The 15023-nt window shown below is 42.5% G+C and overlaps 1 protein-coding gene across 1 annotated transcript in view; it reads right to left on the bottom strand.

Moving 5' to 3' along the window:
• Positions 1-15023, bottom strand: part of znrf3 (zinc and ring finger 3) — a 159781-nt gene that overhangs the window by 8779 nt on the left and 135979 nt on the right. Inside the window, exons 15-16 of the mRNA XM_061259447.1 lie at positions 4017-4091; positions 1983-2114 (exon numbers count right to left, since the gene is read on the bottom strand). Coding sequence (XP_061115431.1) covers positions 1983-2114; positions 4017-4091 — 207 coding nt within the window. The remainder of the gene's footprint in view (positions 1-1982; positions 2115-4016; positions 4092-15023) is intronic.

Here is a 15023-nt window from a genome sequence, read left to right as displayed (position 1 = left end):
TCAGTGCCACAGACGGTAGTAATAGTCAATGCACAAACTGATGACAGAACTTTTGGAGCTGTAGTAGGCATGAGAGGGAGGTTGAGAACAGAGTGCTTTACTCAGAGTGCTTTACTCAACTCGGGTTGTGGATGTAGTGTTTTGATGCAAGTAGGGCAAATAAACCCCATAATACACACTCTGGATCAGTGAGAACTGTAATAAAGTAACTCTAACTCTAACTGTAAACAGGTGTGTTCTCAGTCAATGAGGAGCTCATTCCACCACTTACTGTTTGTTTGGATAATGTACCAGACTTACATTGTGAATAATAGAAAAAGGTTTCACATTTCTTTGTTTTGGAAGACATCTTGAGATTTGAGTTACCATACACAGAACAACCCTACTGCATACAAGACCTACAGTAGGAGCCATTAATAAGTATGATTTTACATTTACCCGGACAGCTTTTACCATCTTCTGGAAGTCAGTACCTTCAGTGGGAAGTAGCCCACTGTTAAGTGCTGTGTAGTGGTGATATCATCTAAGCTGGACCTTGATAAAGCCTATTTCAGTAGTCAGCTAAAGGGACACTATATCAAAATAACTTTGGCAAATGTTTTCTCTGCTAAAATAATGTATCCATTTCCTCAAAGCCGTGAAGCGAAGCATGCTGGGATTGCCATTGTCGAATGAAGACGAGTGATTTCAGCAGCGCTGTCGGTCGAAGACCGCCCGTCGCCCTCAATAATAACGATTAGATGCTCGCCCCGTGTCAGCTCTGCTCTCGCTATAACTGCCAGAGCTTCACACAGAAATCAATCCCCAACTGAACAAGCTGCGATCATCCGTCAGAAACACTGCAATTCAGAGGAAATGCTTCTTTTAGTGCTTATATCTGCAAAGTTGTTTCTTCCGCGAAGAGCAGTGGGATTTTTGCCAGGTACAGGATCAGTGAGGTAGCGAAGGGGAGGTTGTGCGTTTGACTCCCCAAGCAAAATTCCAATCGATGCATTAAATGCCTGGAATTAAGTGTTATTTGTTGGTAATCACAGAATGAAGCCTTGGAAGAGTAGGTTTTTTGGCATGTTTTCTTGCTTTCGATTACAATCAGCATCAGAAAGCTCAGTTCAGTTATCTGGACGTCACGCTGTAAGGGTTAAAGGCAGTGTGCCTTTTTCAATGACAGAGGAGTCAGCAGCTGTAGCTCTTCTGTGCAGCAGGGCTTGACACCGTTCCCTTTATTATTCTGTAGTAATTCTGATTTTATTTATATCACGATAGAGGAGAGTTATTTTGGGTTTGTTTTGTGACTGGGGTGGGGGTGGGTTTGTGCTGCATAGCATATCTGTCTGTAATGTGGAGACATTGGAGTGAGCTCTGATTATAAACCAGTCTCATTCTCACCATGCAGACAAGTCTACAGCCCTGCAGTTGTGGGAAATGAATGCAGTCTAACATACACCATTCTGTTTTATACACACTAATGGTGTATATAAAGTTTATAAAACAAAAGGCAAACAATATGAATACAATAAAACAAATACAGCTGAATTTGGTTTATTTATGTTCTTATGGGGTTATTTATTTATGAAGGCTTTGTTTATGTCTTTCCTGTATAAGAATGGAGACGCATTCACATAGAATGCATGTATATAAAATGTAAAATGTACTGATGTAGGAAAGGACAAGTAAACACATAGTGCGTTCGAGAGACAGAGAGAAAGAGAGAGAGAAAAATAGATTCAAATGGATTCAAATACTTTTCTTCATTTGACTAAGCTTGCCTGGTGTATTGGAACAAATTAAATTATCCCAAAAGTCTAAACCCCGCCCATCTGCTCCTCCTTCCAGGCTCAACCGCACCATGCAAGAGCAATAGAGCACAGAAAAGTATTTGAATCCAAAACATTTACTATTTGAACTCAGGTCTGGCACACACACAGACACACACACTGACACACACACTGACACACACACTGACACACACACTGAACTCTTACCCTGGGTGGTTTATGCTGTATCCTAGCGCGGGCAACCTTCTGCTTGTTGACGATGTTCATCAGCCTCATGGCGTCACCCCCCTTCACATACACCACCGGTCTCTTCAGAGGGTCCTCAGCGACCTGGTTCAGCTGGACAGAGAAACAAAGCCGTGTTTAAACCGCTTTCCACAGCAACCTGGTTCAGCTGGACAGAGAAACAAAACCATGTTTAAACTGCTTTCTACAGCAACCTGGTTCAGCCGGATGGAGAAACAAAACCATGTTTAAACTGCTTTCTTCAGCGACCTGGTTCAGCCGGATGGAGAAACAAAGCCGTGTTTAAACCGCTTTCTACAGCGACCTGGTTCAGCTGGACAGAGAAACAAAACCGTGTTTAAACCGCTTTTCTTCTGTGTGAAAACCCACTGATTGATACCGCGAGGCAGACAGACAGGCCCACGACCGACCGCAGAGGGTCATGGGAAACTGGACCTGAAGACACGGAAATCACCCCCAGGTTTGGAGCGCAAGAGAGCAGGGGAAGCGAATTGCATGTTCTGAATTTGGACGCAGTCAACCTCTCCCTCATCCCGCCACTCTTTGGAGTCTGCAGACGCAGTCTGTAATTTGAAAAAACCACGGGAAATGCCAGCGAAATGCATACTTCGGTTTCTTTTTTTATCCTCACGTTCCCAACTGAAATATACTAGTTTCATTTCTCTGCTTAACCGAGTTCTCCATATTCTGTAAACTTGGCTTCCTGAAATGTATTGTAAATATACGGATTTAAAAATATATTAAATATACAGATAAATATTTCACTGCAGTAAATATATATATATCAGATAATGAATGCAAATAGCAAATATATAGTGATATATAGTGAATTCACACACAGTACAGATAGCAATATCTGACAGCAGCAATAATTATTATATTCACACACTGTATATTGCTGCACAGTGCTGATAACACATTTTATTTGGATATATTTTCAACCTGTGTTGTACATGATATACAATCTGTACATCTGAAGCTAAGGTGGTGGGGTTTTAAGATATCTCCATCACCTTTTTGGCAGATCTTTTGTCTCTGCCCAGGAATTTTAATTCCCCCCTCTTTTCCAACACCCCTCCCCCTCAAGGTACCTACAGTACCTCTACCCTACCTCCATGCCCTGGAACGCCCCTTCGGATCAGGCCTCCACAGATGTGGAGAAGAACACGTGAGGCTTTGGGAAGGGAGTATCTGCCGGTGGTAATGGAGGCCCTTTCATGTGGCGTTTACAGTAGCTTTTCATCTTCTGCACTAGCTTTATGATTTAGGGCTGGGGAGGGGGAGGGAGGGCTCCACAAGTCTGGGCCTGGCCTGGCCCTGCTCTGGGTGCAGAAACACCCCAAAACTAATTCTGCCCGCTCATTACAAAGCTGCAGCATAAAAAGCAACCCCCGTTCTTTGAGAGGAGCGGCAGAAGGCTCGACAGAACGCGAACGCTTGTAGCACGTCGACCGACTCCGCGAACGAGCTTTGTGATCATCGGTGCACAGCTCCCCGCTCCACGACTCTATTAAGCTGTCAGGGAGATTTAGCAACAGTGTGATGAGGGGAGGTTTTTTTTAGGCTTGTTATTCATTCCTGGAGCGGAACCACAGCCAAAACGCGCCCCTTGATTGGGCCGGTTCTGCCCGCAGGACCCAGAGACCCGCGTCTGCGAAATGGAAGATGTTGTTTTAGGTCCGCTGTTTGTCTAAAATATCCGTCTGCATGTTAGCGAAGGAAAGCGCTCTCCTCCACGATGTGTTCCGCGGGAAGACAGATTTAGTGCGGAGGGAGGATATTCAAAGGGAGCTGTCGTGAATACAGATTTTCCCTCGACCACAGCTATGTGCTAGTTGGACACGGTAAAGTAAAAATACTCTCCACTTCCACACATACAGTCCTGGGGCGAGCAGTGCAGACACTGCGGATGCCACGGCCATTTTTAGGAGACTTGAGAAAAAGCTGCAGCCACTGAAAGTACAACCAATCCCAAAAATCAGAAAGTCCACTGACCTGGTCAATGGCATCTGGGTTTTCGGACACATCGAAGATGACCGCTGTCGCACCCCTCTGGACCGCTCGCTTAGCCTGTAAGTAAGAAAGAGTTGAGGTTAGATACCCAGAAAACAGTTAACCTATTAGCAGGGACATTTTTCTTCACAAATTGGCAACATAAAGACTGAAAGCAAACAGGTAAAACAAAGTGCACTTTTTTTCATGCACATCTCTGTCAAACATGAGAATGGTCAACTACAGTACACTTCTACAACTGGCCAGCAATTCATTGTGTCCCCTCTAGGGGGCATTAATCCCTGGCCCTTACTTCAATAAGCATTACACTCTGCTGGAACACACACTACAAGGGACATTCAATGAATATGAAACACAGTTTTTGAAAGAATTTTCACTGCAATATCCAAGACACAATACATAATTTTGCATACATAAAACAGCATAGCAGTCAATTTAAAATGAGTAGCAAACAAGTGGTAAAAATGATCCCTCTGATTTTGTGAGCGCTCACAGGTTCTGAGGGTGTGGTCGTGTAATGGTTTGTGTGGTACAGCACAATCTCGCTCAGAAGTCTTGCACTTCACTCCCTTCCCCACTAGAGGGCCTTCTCTCATCACAGATCAAACTTCAGAGTGGTCAACCGCCGGAGTCCTTCACCCAGAGGAACTTTGGCGCAGGTTTAAATTAGTCACTGCTAAGTAAACAACCATATAAAACATCAGTTTCAGGAAAACCTCAACTATGTCGCAGCAGGTTGCTTCAAATCTCTTGACATCACTTTAAGAAAGACATTCTGGTCAACATCACATAACGCAATGCATTGGTCCATTACATTTAATGGCCAATTGCAAAAGAATTAAGAAACGCACCATATTGGCTACAACAGTTGATTAACAACAACAACTCATTACATGTGTCAAGCCTAGGCTCATTATTGCCTTTTAATAGATGAAATATTACTCCCACTGTCAAATTTTAATTCAAAAACACATGGGCGTCTGTTATGCACTCAATTCCTTTGATATTAATAAGGATGCTAGTCAGCTCGAAAATAATACAAAAATAAAATTGGCTTGAAGTGTGAAACCTTTATCTTTTGCCAAAACACTACAGGGATTCTTCAGCTGAAGAAGGAAAGAGTACACACTGGTATAGTCTTTATCTCTCAGTTTCTACTTTAAGCTACAGATAGAAGAAAATGCTCGAATCAGCAGAACAAAAATATCTACAAATGCAAGCCAAATGAGTTTTAGCGAGTGCGTAACATCTTCTATACAGAACATCAGAGCACCCGGCTTTAGTGTCGACAGTTTATAAACCCACACTCAGCTGTTTTATACCCCTCAGTCAGTCAAGGTGCTTTTTTGGAAGCGCGCGATAGGCGGTCTGGATCAAGTTCATCCCGGAATTACTGAGCTTCCAGGTCTCATCCCACCAAACATTATTAAAAAAAAGCAACATCAAAGGGACAAAGCAAGGCTCTACATAATCCTGTTACCGCGCTTGTGCCCCAATCAAGGGCAGAGCAGAGAAACGCTCTTGTGCGACACTGCTCTTTAATCTACAGGGCGATACACAAGGTTCATAGTTCTGCAGTCGTGTACACCAACACTCTGATAGCGTCACTGAAAGATCCCGGCATGCACCTCACAGAGCTTTACCCATTTATATTCAATTTCTACTGCAGGAAGAGAGAAAAGTTTATTCTGGAAATAATGAGGATGTTTGAGCCCTTTTAACACCAGCTAATGATTGCAAGCAAGGCTTAATTGTCATATTCAAGTTTTTCTTTCCTCTTGGTCCAACAACCAAGTATTTGGATACATGGCAACCTCACAGGAAATGAGTTGAATTTGGATTGCATAGGAGACGACAGCTTTAGGCTGTACTTAACTTTAATATAGCGTGAGCGTAGGCCTATATATCCTGCGTATGGGTGTGGCTGTAGAAAAGCTAGGGCCTGCACTCAAACGACCTGCTCTGTGAAACAGATACATGACTCTCAATACAAGCCTCTCACAAACACGGTAGGAAATGGAGGAGAGAGGGAGAGAGAGAGGGAGGGAGAGAGAGCGAGACAGAGAGAGAGAGAGAGAGAGAGAGAGAGAGAGAGAGAGAGAGAGAGATGGGAGAAGAGAGATCCACAATAGCTCCAGCAGGGATACAGAGGAAAAAAAAGATAGGATAAAACAAATAGTTTGCGCCATGTTTGGTCCTGATTCACATTTATCTGCCTGCTGGCGATCTTCCATTCACTCCCACCTCAATATTGGCGAAAGGAAGCCTGTGGTCTGAGAACACCGCTCAGAGGCCAAGCGTTGTGTTATTACAGGGTTCGGAGAGGAAGCAATTTGTGCATAGGAACCCGTTTTTTTCCCTCCCGCGACTGTACGGACAGGTTTAAATGAGCTGCAGTTAAACTGCAGAAGACGGGGTGGGAAAGGGGCGTGGTGAACTCCCGCGGATCTGTGCGTTGATTGGCTGGCGGGGAGGGGGGATTCGCATCACAATTGGCTTCACTGTCAGGACGTATATCCAATCAATCATTCTCATTGGTCACGTTTCGTTACGGCGCCTTGAAAAAGTTCCATTCATGAGGAGAAAAGGCCATTCAGCGGCTCTTCAGGACCCGGTTTACTAGACGACGCATCGGAAAACAACGTTTCCAAAAAATTACATGGACAAATGCGGTACAGTAATTGCACTTATTTGCTCGTAACCTAATTTCCTTACCAATAAATAAATGTAAAGTCATTATAATGACCCTCATCTTACCCAGTTTCACCTAAAATAAATCACTTCCCTTGGTTAACGCAAGGTCTCTGATCAGCTGTTTAGCACTGGCTAATTCACTGCGATTAGGAGTGCAGTGAATCTGGTAAACCTCACAGTTATACAATCCCCTTGTGAGATATTCCACTGTTTGAAATGATCAACATACGGTATGTTGAATTAATTGAATCTGAAATAAAATTAAAAGCAATTTCCCTCATTTCAAACCATTTATTTCATAATGCTCAACTCCTCAAATCAACCATACCAGACCCAGAAACTATGTTCTTGCACTTGTCATGTTCCTAAAGTCTAGACTTAGAATCTAATGAGATGACACTGTCAAATGAAAATAACTTGAAAGACCAACTGACTGACCACCCACCCACTCTTGACATCCAAAATAGCCTACATTTTATAATTGCATGCCTTGGACAAACCCTGTTGTTATTTTGAAGATTTGTAGACTGGTCTCCAAATTCAACAGACAAACATTGTCAAATTCGATAATTCCCTAAGGATATCGACCTTTCTAGTCCTCCTTAGAGCTTCACTGTCACCCTTGTTTTGGAAACACGCTCACGATTTCGATAATATTTTAAGCTCATTAGCAGGATTTGTTCTTTTAAAGGCAAATATTTTGACATTTTGTTCCAGCAAAAACACTTTTTACATTTTTTGAAACATATGCTCTAGCCTACAGCCTTGCTGGATGCTGTAAATGTCTCATTAAAGGAGGTAGGCTAAAGCATGCATTTGAATGCCAAGTATCAGCTGAACCCAGAAGAAGAAAGTAAATTCCTGACATTTTACACTGCTGTAAAGGAAACACTTAGAATATGAACAGGTCCACTGGGCATGTTTAAGACAACACATAACAATGAGAATGGACATTCAAATCAAAGAAAGGTCCTACACGATTGAGTTTTTTTCCTAATGCAGAATTTGTTGTTTTTTAATGTAGAAATAATCTTCCTTGTGGTCTAGCCACAGTAGCACTGTAACATTATCTTGTCAAAGGCAAATATTTATTGTGAAAATTCTGAGGTGCAATGTAGCCAATTTTTTTTATCTCCAAGATAAGAACGTTACTGTACAATATCTTTGTGTCCTTGTATTAAATCAAGGCTATTTACAGTGGATGTGGTGGTCTGTGTCTTCTGATTCAAATCAAAAACACTTGGAATTTACGTGACATCTCCGTCAACTTTTGCAGAACACATGGTGTCGTGTAATAATCAGAACCGAATGGCTTTGAGAGACACAGATCCCGTCTGTTATGACTAAGAAATTCCGCCATGACACATTGCCCCTTCCCAGATGGTGCCCAAATGCTCAAACGGAATGAGCAAAGCCCTTTGACAACTGTCTGTTTACTTGGGAAGACGGGCCTCGTCTACTTGGCGCAGATTACTCTTAAAATCAACAAAAATGATATTGCAGCAGACAGATTAATGGCCAATGTGACATTAACGAGTGACAGATTTGCAAAAAGAAGTGATTTGTTGAGAAAGAAGGTAAGGCAGAAATAGGAATAATTCTAATAAACAGACTATCCCATATCTCTCTGCTTGTTACATTTTGGTTGGCTTGTTATGTTATGCTAGGCTTGTAGCCCATTTAGATTTGTCTGAGTCTGCCTCTTTGATGTTTGCAACCCCAGTTAATAATTAATAGCTCTGGGTAACACAGCTTTCAAAAAGAAAGAAAGAATCCGCATTTGGGGCTTGCGCTGCAATGCAGGGACTTGTCTTACCACAGCAAAAATGCACCTACAGGCAAGCTCCCGGCCACAAATCACAACCCCCACTCTCTTAAACCTTACCCTCCCCAACACCAGCGTCACCTGGGTTAGGTTCCCACTTTCTTCATTTGTGACAGGAACAGTTTTGTCCCGCCTCCCTCCCTTCCCCCTCCCCAAAAAAGTAATAAACACATGATGCAATTTGGCATGGAGTCTCACTACAAAGTTTACATTGCCCTCTGCCAGAGCTGTGCCTGTACTTAACTGAAGAAGAATATCAAACGCATCAGAAGAACATAGGTCATCATCTTTAAGACATTTTCAAACAAACTCATGAAAATGGTCCTGTGTGCTTTAAGAAGGAAGAGAAGGGCATTCATCTTTAAGTACAGCCTAACACCAACTAATGCATTGTGTGGATGTATATTAGGACAACTGCCAGAATTGCTAATAAAAACGAATATATATTATTGCTATTATTATTATTATTATTATTATTATTATTATTATCATCAATATCAATATTATTATCTATATTATTATCATTATTATTGTTATTACTATCATTATTATTATTATTATTATTATTATTATTCATTCCCAGTTTCCACCTCATCCATCTTGTTTTCTGCCACACAGGAAAGCTGGGTCTTTCCAGCTGTGCTTTCTGAGGAAAACATTCCCATCCCAGATGGGAAAAACCTTGTTCCCTAAAGCTCTTCCATACGGACTGCTGGCCTGGGAATAGCCTATCAGCTTGGTAAGGGGATATGAGTGACAGGTCTGGGAGCAAATCAGGAACATGAATGCAGAAGAAAGAATACCGCCACAGTTGTAATTGATTCCGTAAGTGTACGGAGCTAAGGGCGGAATAGAAACAAACTCCACACAGCTTCTTTCCACTGAAGCTTCACCAGGCACTGACAAAACTCATCAAAAGCTGATGCAATGACAGTGCTAGAGGCAAAAATAAAACTGTCAGCCAGTTGCCCATGCTTGTGCTTCTACACTCAGATATGTCCATGAAAAATGCCACAATGGACATACACAGAACAGGACAACATACCTTTTGTCAGTTCCTATACTACACTGATCCACACTGTAGATTGAGGCCACTTTCAGGTCCACTACACTAGTGCATTTTGGATAGCTGGTGGAACTGGTGTCACTTCCTGATTTAGTTCAACAGTTATTAGTAACCCCTATACTTTATTAGAATGGAAATATTTCACGGAAATCATCTAATGTGGGTTACAGGTGCTACTGAGACTCAACAGACTTGGAGCATCAGAATGAAACAGTAAAAACACAGGTCCAGTAACTGCCAATCATGATCAACCAATGCACTACATTCTTCTTCTGAACAAATTGCCATACAACTGAAAAACAATTCAAATGAACATGGATTCAAATAAACAATGTCACTGTAATTCCAAACATTAAGATTACTTTACATTACTTTAGAGTGCACACTATAGTATAAAACAAAAGAAACATACAAGACATTTTATTAAATTCAGTACAACATAGATTTACAGATACAAGCTAAATGCTACCCAAATGCAAGGGATTTCGTAAACGTTTTTGAACGAGTTGAAGTAACACAGCACAAAAAATTTGCACCGTGGAATGGGGCCCTGACGGAAGCTGCTGGCCGTGGTGTAATATGTTCCGGGTGACATTCAGGACAGACTGTGTGTGTGTGCAGAGGACACGTGGCTCTTCAGGAGGACAGCTGGAGGGCCGCCCCTCTGACAGGGTTACCTCGGAGTAATGAAAAGTAGATCCCGGCTTTTCCACTGGCCGCTCGCTGGCTTTCCCAGATCAAAGGCCTGGAGCCGAAAGATTGAGTACCCCGATTTTCACCCCCTGCACACCACCCACCCCCTGCACACACACACACACACACACACACACACACACACACTCCCTCTGCACGCGCACGCACACACACACAAACACACTCCCCCTGCACACCACCCACCCCCTGCACACACACACACACACACACACACACACACACACACACTCCCCCTGCACGCGCATGCACGCACACACACACACACACACTCCCCCTGCACGCGCATGCACGCACACACACACACACACACACTCCCCCTGCACACCACCCACCCCCTGCACACACACACACACACACACACACACACACACACACACACACACGTGTACTGCATTACATACTCTGTGACCTCTGCTAAAGAAACCCCACCTCATCTTCCCAAATCCCATCAAGACCACAAACCTGCTAATGTTACTGGGTATTTTATGCCTGTATCCCTCTCTCCCTGTGTGTGTGTGTTTGCGTGTGTGCATGCATGTGCGAGTTTGTGTGTGCGTCTCTGTATGTGCTTTTTAATCTGAGCAGTGTTACACCTGCACAGACGGGGGAGGGGGGGGGGTCTAGGCCCAGCTTCTGTGCTCCACATTCTTTTCACACCATTATAAATGGGATAGTCCACCCCCTCCACTCTTCCTCAAAGAGGACTGCTAATAAAACCCAACTCTCTCGCTCCCTCTCACTCCCTCCCTCTCTTTCTGCACCGGTATAATTAAGGCAATTAAGTCTTCAGAAGGCTCTCCACGACCATTATACAGTAATTTTATATTGCCACCAGGCTTTTCAGTTTATTAAAAGATAAAGGCATATTTTTCTCACTCAGTGTTTTGCTGATTTCCACCTTTTTTTTTTTCTTGTGAGAGAGATAGAGCGCCAAGACATTATTTAGATTCCCCGAATAAAAATAATCAAAAGAGTTCCATCACGACATTAACTGTGTAGGCACTCAACGAAAAATCGTTTTGAACACATACTGTATCCTCTCCTTGTCGCCTCTTCTACCACCTCACAATTTCATGGAAACAACATGTCACTGGATACACGGCAGGCGTGTGGGGTTTGGGTGGAAAATGCCGGAGTGCCAGAGGGAGGAACATATCGGCAGTATTGGGGTCATATAGTGTTTCCAACGCTCCGACAGAGAAGCGAAGCCGGAGCGTCGAAGGAATGCCGCTGAACTGGATCTGCGCGCGCGGAGCCAGGACTTCTGTAAGGAAGCAGCACTTTGATCTGACAGCTCGCCCACTTTCCCCCGTTAAAAACCAATACCGAGAAAGAAATAACACTGCGGGAACTCAGACGGAGCGCAGGACGTTTTCCCACGTCGAAGCAGTGACAGCGTTTGTTTAGGCTACACCATTAGCACCTATTTAGACGACACACTTATCCTCTGTTTACGCTGAACACTCAGAAGAATTACAGAGCTCCGGGCACTATAAATCCCAGCCCATCACAACTTAAAAGCTCATTTCTTTTCTTTTTCCTCCCTACTCAGAGGTCTCTCCTCCTAAAATAAATATTTATAATGACCAAACGTTCTTTTGGCACAAAACATGTTTATGGACGCTTAAAGACAGAACTTTTTATTTTTTATTTTTTTTTAAACCTGACTTTTTAAACTTTTTTTTCTTTTCTTTTTTAATAGCCTTGCTCTAGATATGATCTAGAGCAAATATATATGAGGCTAAATATGATATACCTCAATATGTCTGTAGTTTTTGTTGTGCTAGTATATACCACAGGTAAAAAATAAAAAATAAAGGTTAAATCCAGCTATGACCAGCTTGAAATGAGCTGTTTTTAACTGTTCAACCAGCCACCAGTGGTTTCAAAACCTAGCTGGAGCTGTTGTTTTTCAGCAGGGTATGCCTGCGTTCACTCATACACGCTTTCCAATCACACACAGCACAGTACAGTACAGTAAGGTGCTTTTGGTTGGGTTGCGTTTTTATGAGGAGAACGCAGTGGGGGAAACTGAAGTACACTTTCCCAGCCGCACCAGAACACGCTGTGCCCGACAGTGTGGGCTCTATTCACGCTGGCGCACAGAGGTGTCAGTTTCATCGGCGCGTAGCGTCCGCCCTGGCAACCTCCGGTGACTCACGCTGCAGCGCAGAGCTGCGCGAGAGGCCTTGCATTAGCCTCGGCGTGGGCACTGCCGGCGCTGAAATGAGCCCATTTAAATGCATGTTTATAGGTGATCTGCGCGCCAATGCTAATTGCATGCTGTTTCACTGCTGACAACTTAACTAGAGTTAACTATCGTTCGAGTTTAGCTTGAGAACAGCAACTTGGGATAAAGGAGCAGACAGCCATCGGTGGATGGGGGTTTTGTAAAATAATGTAGAACGCCGATAATGTAGTCATTCATTCTCTCCCAGTTTCAAATGTTCTGAATTTACATTTACATTCTGCACCTAAAAATAGAATGCACACACAAAAAAATTTTATTATCAAGTGACACTTTGTGAACAGCAACAGCATCAGGCATATAGCGTGTGAAATGGAGGAACTATGCATTTGTTTTGGAGAACATTCTTTATTTGAGTGATATAAATTGAGCAGCCAAGCCAGAATCGATTATTTTGAAACGGCAGCACCACCATCCAACTCAATGGAAAACGACGCGGCAAAAACGACACATTCAGTTCAGCAACTGATCTCCGCATAACACCACGCCAAGAAATCTCAAAGAAACCCGATTAGGTGACGTAATTCTCTCGCTTTGGAAATCTCTCCTCTGTGAAATCAAGTTCCCTCTCCCAACCTGTTATTTCTGAAAGAAGGAGCCAGGGAGGAATGCATTGTTTGCCATAATTTCCAGAGAACAGCTCCGTCCAGGGAGAAACTCTAAGAAATTGCTCTTTGGAGGAGAACGTGAATGAGAGAATGAAAATTTTAAGAGCCAGACAGCTGCTAATGGACATGGGTCTTCAGGGGTATAACATAGATTTAGCGGCTAGATTGTCTGTGAAATGTGCGCGAAATCCCCAATCTTAGCTACCTGGAACAGGAAGCTCACACCTGATTAAGATGGTGTTGGCTAGCCATTCTAGAAAGGGTTTGGAAAAAACAATTTTCCATCGTTTTTTTTTGGTTTCGTATCTGATAGGAATTTAAGCTGAAATATATATACACCTCATATTTAACATATTTCTGTGTTTGCTGTACAGCAATGTACTTTAGAATCCTGTCATTTTGATCAATCCAGGCAGCAATACTACTCCAATACTGCCCCAAAAAGGAAAGATAATCACTAACAAATTAATGAAGGGCAGCTGACCTTGGAGGTCTCTTTAATGTAGTATACGATATTCAGTAAGACTTCATTGAAAACGCAAACCTTGACCAGCCTTGAATCACTCAGACAGCCTGAAGCTGACACAGTAAGCTTCACCCACAGATGAAAGTGGCCTAATCAACTGAAGCATGATAAATACTTTGTCATATTTACTCTGAACTCCATCAGGCTGGGAATTCAAAGGCTAGTTGTGGATGGCAAAGACAGCGAAAGTATTCCACTGACCAACCAGTTCACTCAGGAACTTCCATCCAAACCACTTGGAGCTGACAGTGAAAAAGGAAGAGAGAAAAAAAGAAATAAAAATAAAAGAATTACAGAGACATTGTGTATGATTATCTTGAGAGCTTTTTGATTCATGTCAGTGCTGAAAATGTCCCACTTATCCATCCCTTCCTGTCTGCAGTCGGTCTGTATTTAGTGGACCCAACAGCGGTCATTACGATTTGAGCTGTGGAAAAGGTTTACCTAATGAGTGGACTTCGAATGCCCTTGGGTTTTAAGGAACATTCTTTAAAAAAAAAACATAACCACTTTCATCGTTTAATATTGCTACAAAGGCTGTCAAGAATTAACTGGCACATTTCACTGAAGGGATCATAATTAAAAAATGTTTTCATAGAGAAAAAGTATTTTCATAGATGGTGAGAATTACTTTTAACCGCACGAAGTGGTACCATTTTCACAAGTCAGTACCAGCACTAGAATCGAAGCACACTTGCAAAAGGACAGCATGCAGAACAGCACTAAATCTGTTCACAACGCACTGACTTTCCATGAATTATTTCAGTTTTATATATCAGTGAAAATAAGGGTGAAAAGACAGACTCGATTAGAGGAGAACCATTGTATTACATTATACATAATTCCTCTCTGTTCACTGTAGGCAGCAGAAATGTGAGGTCAACCTTATCCGAGGAACTCCTGCTTATCAAAGTTTAGTTTGGTTTCATTTCTAAAACTGAAAACTGAATGCAAATTGGTCGCTGGCTCTTTAAAAAGTTCTAAAAGGCAAAAGCTATGACCTACTTTGAAGAATATTCTCCCTAATCTGTGGATCTCAGCAGAACGGCACACCACTTTTGTGGGGCAACAACGCTCCTAACTGCCCCTCATGGGCAATTAAAACTTTATGAGAATTGGGAGATAACTCTTCTGGACAGGTACTGTGGATCACCACAACCAATTACACAGTCTTCACTTGTATAATAAACGACAACAAAAAAAAGTATATATGGATGCAATTTATTATTATTATTATTTTTTATCACAATAAAGTTGTATTATCAAGTGGCATGTCTCCAAAGCATACTAGACCAATATTGAGTTTTT

This window comes from Conger conger, chromosome 11, assembly GCF_963514075.1.
Source record: "Conger conger chromosome 11, fConCon1.1, whole genome shotgun sequence".
Lineage (NCBI taxonomy): Eukaryota > Metazoa > Chordata > Actinopteri > Anguilliformes > Congridae > Conger > Conger conger.
Note: the sequence above shows the minus strand (reverse complement) of the source record. Positions and strands in the feature narration are given on the sequence as shown.